Raw genomic sequence first — 1,413 nt, 5'->3', positions numbered from 1 at the left:
TTCAGGGCACATTTTATGAGGAGCGAGATCTCCTTCCTTTTGCTGCGTGTGTGGAACAGTTGACGTTTTTGAACTTGCGTGACGGGCCTTACGTTGAGCTTCAACGGATACGGCAAATTGCCCATCTCGAATGTGACCCGGAATGGGCGCACCGTGTTGCGAACCGCCTTGAACCACATTCCCCGGCGATGTAGATAGGAAGCGATGCATCAGAGGCTGAGAATTAAGACCATAAGGCGAACCTGTACGTAAAGCGTATGACCGGAGGAACCCGATTATTTCGTGAAACAAGATGGCTACAGAGGAAGCCATTTAAGAGACTCGTTTTATGCTGTCCACGTGGACATGGTGCGATGTTCTCAACATTCTAACATATAGTGGTTCCTGGTGACAGTGGACACCCTGAGCATGCCAACTCGATGAACCTTCTATTCCAGAATTGTCCGTGGCTAATCGTGAAGATCTTGTTCGTAAACACATAGGGGAATAGGGTGAGCGTTCGACCTTGATAATTTTAACCAGGTATGTTTGGCTGGTCCCCGCCAGGGTGACCTTCACTTTTTCATGTCCCTCACGTCTCGTTAAGGTATTTTTGTATGCGTTTCTTATCCTCTGCAAACCCAACCGTCATTCACCACTATGGGATAGCTCCATATCCTTGCGATCGCCATCATCCCCCTTTCCTTCCTTCGAGCCACGCGTTCTGCTTCGGAACGTTCCTCATCCCCACCTAGTGACGCCTGCTTCTACGAAATGTTTCGATGTTCCCACGTCGACAGAACTCCCAAGCAATGCCGGGCGGCAGCTCTGCCACCAGAAAGGGACCGGTGTCCTGGGTTTCATACATCCAGTCCAGGAATAGTCTTCGCTCTAGTGCCACTTGGGAAGCTCTTTGGAAGTCAGCCTTTATTGAAGGATCCCGGACGGTTGACTTCAAGAACTCGGCGTAGTGTTGCAACTCATCGTCGGAATAGCTGCAATCTTGGCAGAACTCCTCACCACCCAGTTCTGACGGTTGGTGAGAATGGCGCGGTAGCGTGTCCGTCGTGCCGGTGCGAGACCATACGTCCCGATTTTGTAAGGCGGCGTCCACCGACGTCGTCGAAGATATCAAGGAGCCGGCGATGCCACCGAGCGGGGCAGCAGTCCGTGTGGTCTTGCTCGCCCCAATTTGAGCCAGTGTCGAACCGGTGGCGCTCCCAGAGGCCTCGATTTCTTGATTCGAGGACCTAGTAGTATCGACAGCCGCACCTGTTCGCGTTAACCAAGGGAAGAGAACCGCCGTCGTCTACAGCTTTGGAGGCTCACCATGACGGTCTCCCTGAGGGGGTGACGGAGCCGCCAGATCGAGAACGGCAGCCATGGAACCGTTCGGGAGCATCTGTCGGCCTTTCGTCTCTTTTCTTTTTTTTT

General features: G+C 52.8%; 1 protein-coding gene across 1 annotated transcript; it reads right to left on the bottom strand.

Moving 5' to 3' along the window:
- Positions 1–730: 730 nt before the first annotated feature.
- On the bottom strand, positions 731–1,363 carry PV07_12862 (uncharacterized protein; the record flags this gene model as incomplete). Its single annotated transcript, XM_016400433.1, has 2 exons — positions 731–1,251; positions 1,309–1,363. 2 exons carry the CDS (start codon positions 1,361–1,363, stop codon positions 731–733), a joined length of 576 nt encoding a protein of 191 aa, XP_016241921.1.
- Between the last annotated feature and the right edge of the window lie 50 nt (positions 1,364–1,413).

The sequence above is a fragment of the Cladophialophora immunda genome, assembly GCF_000835495.1.
Source record: "Cladophialophora immunda strain CBS 83496 unplaced genomic scaffold supercont1.241, whole genome shotgun sequence".
Lineage (NCBI taxonomy): Eukaryota > Fungi > Ascomycota > Eurotiomycetes > Chaetothyriales > Herpotrichiellaceae > Cladophialophora > Cladophialophora immunda.
This window is presented reverse-complemented; position numbering and strand designations above follow the sequence as displayed.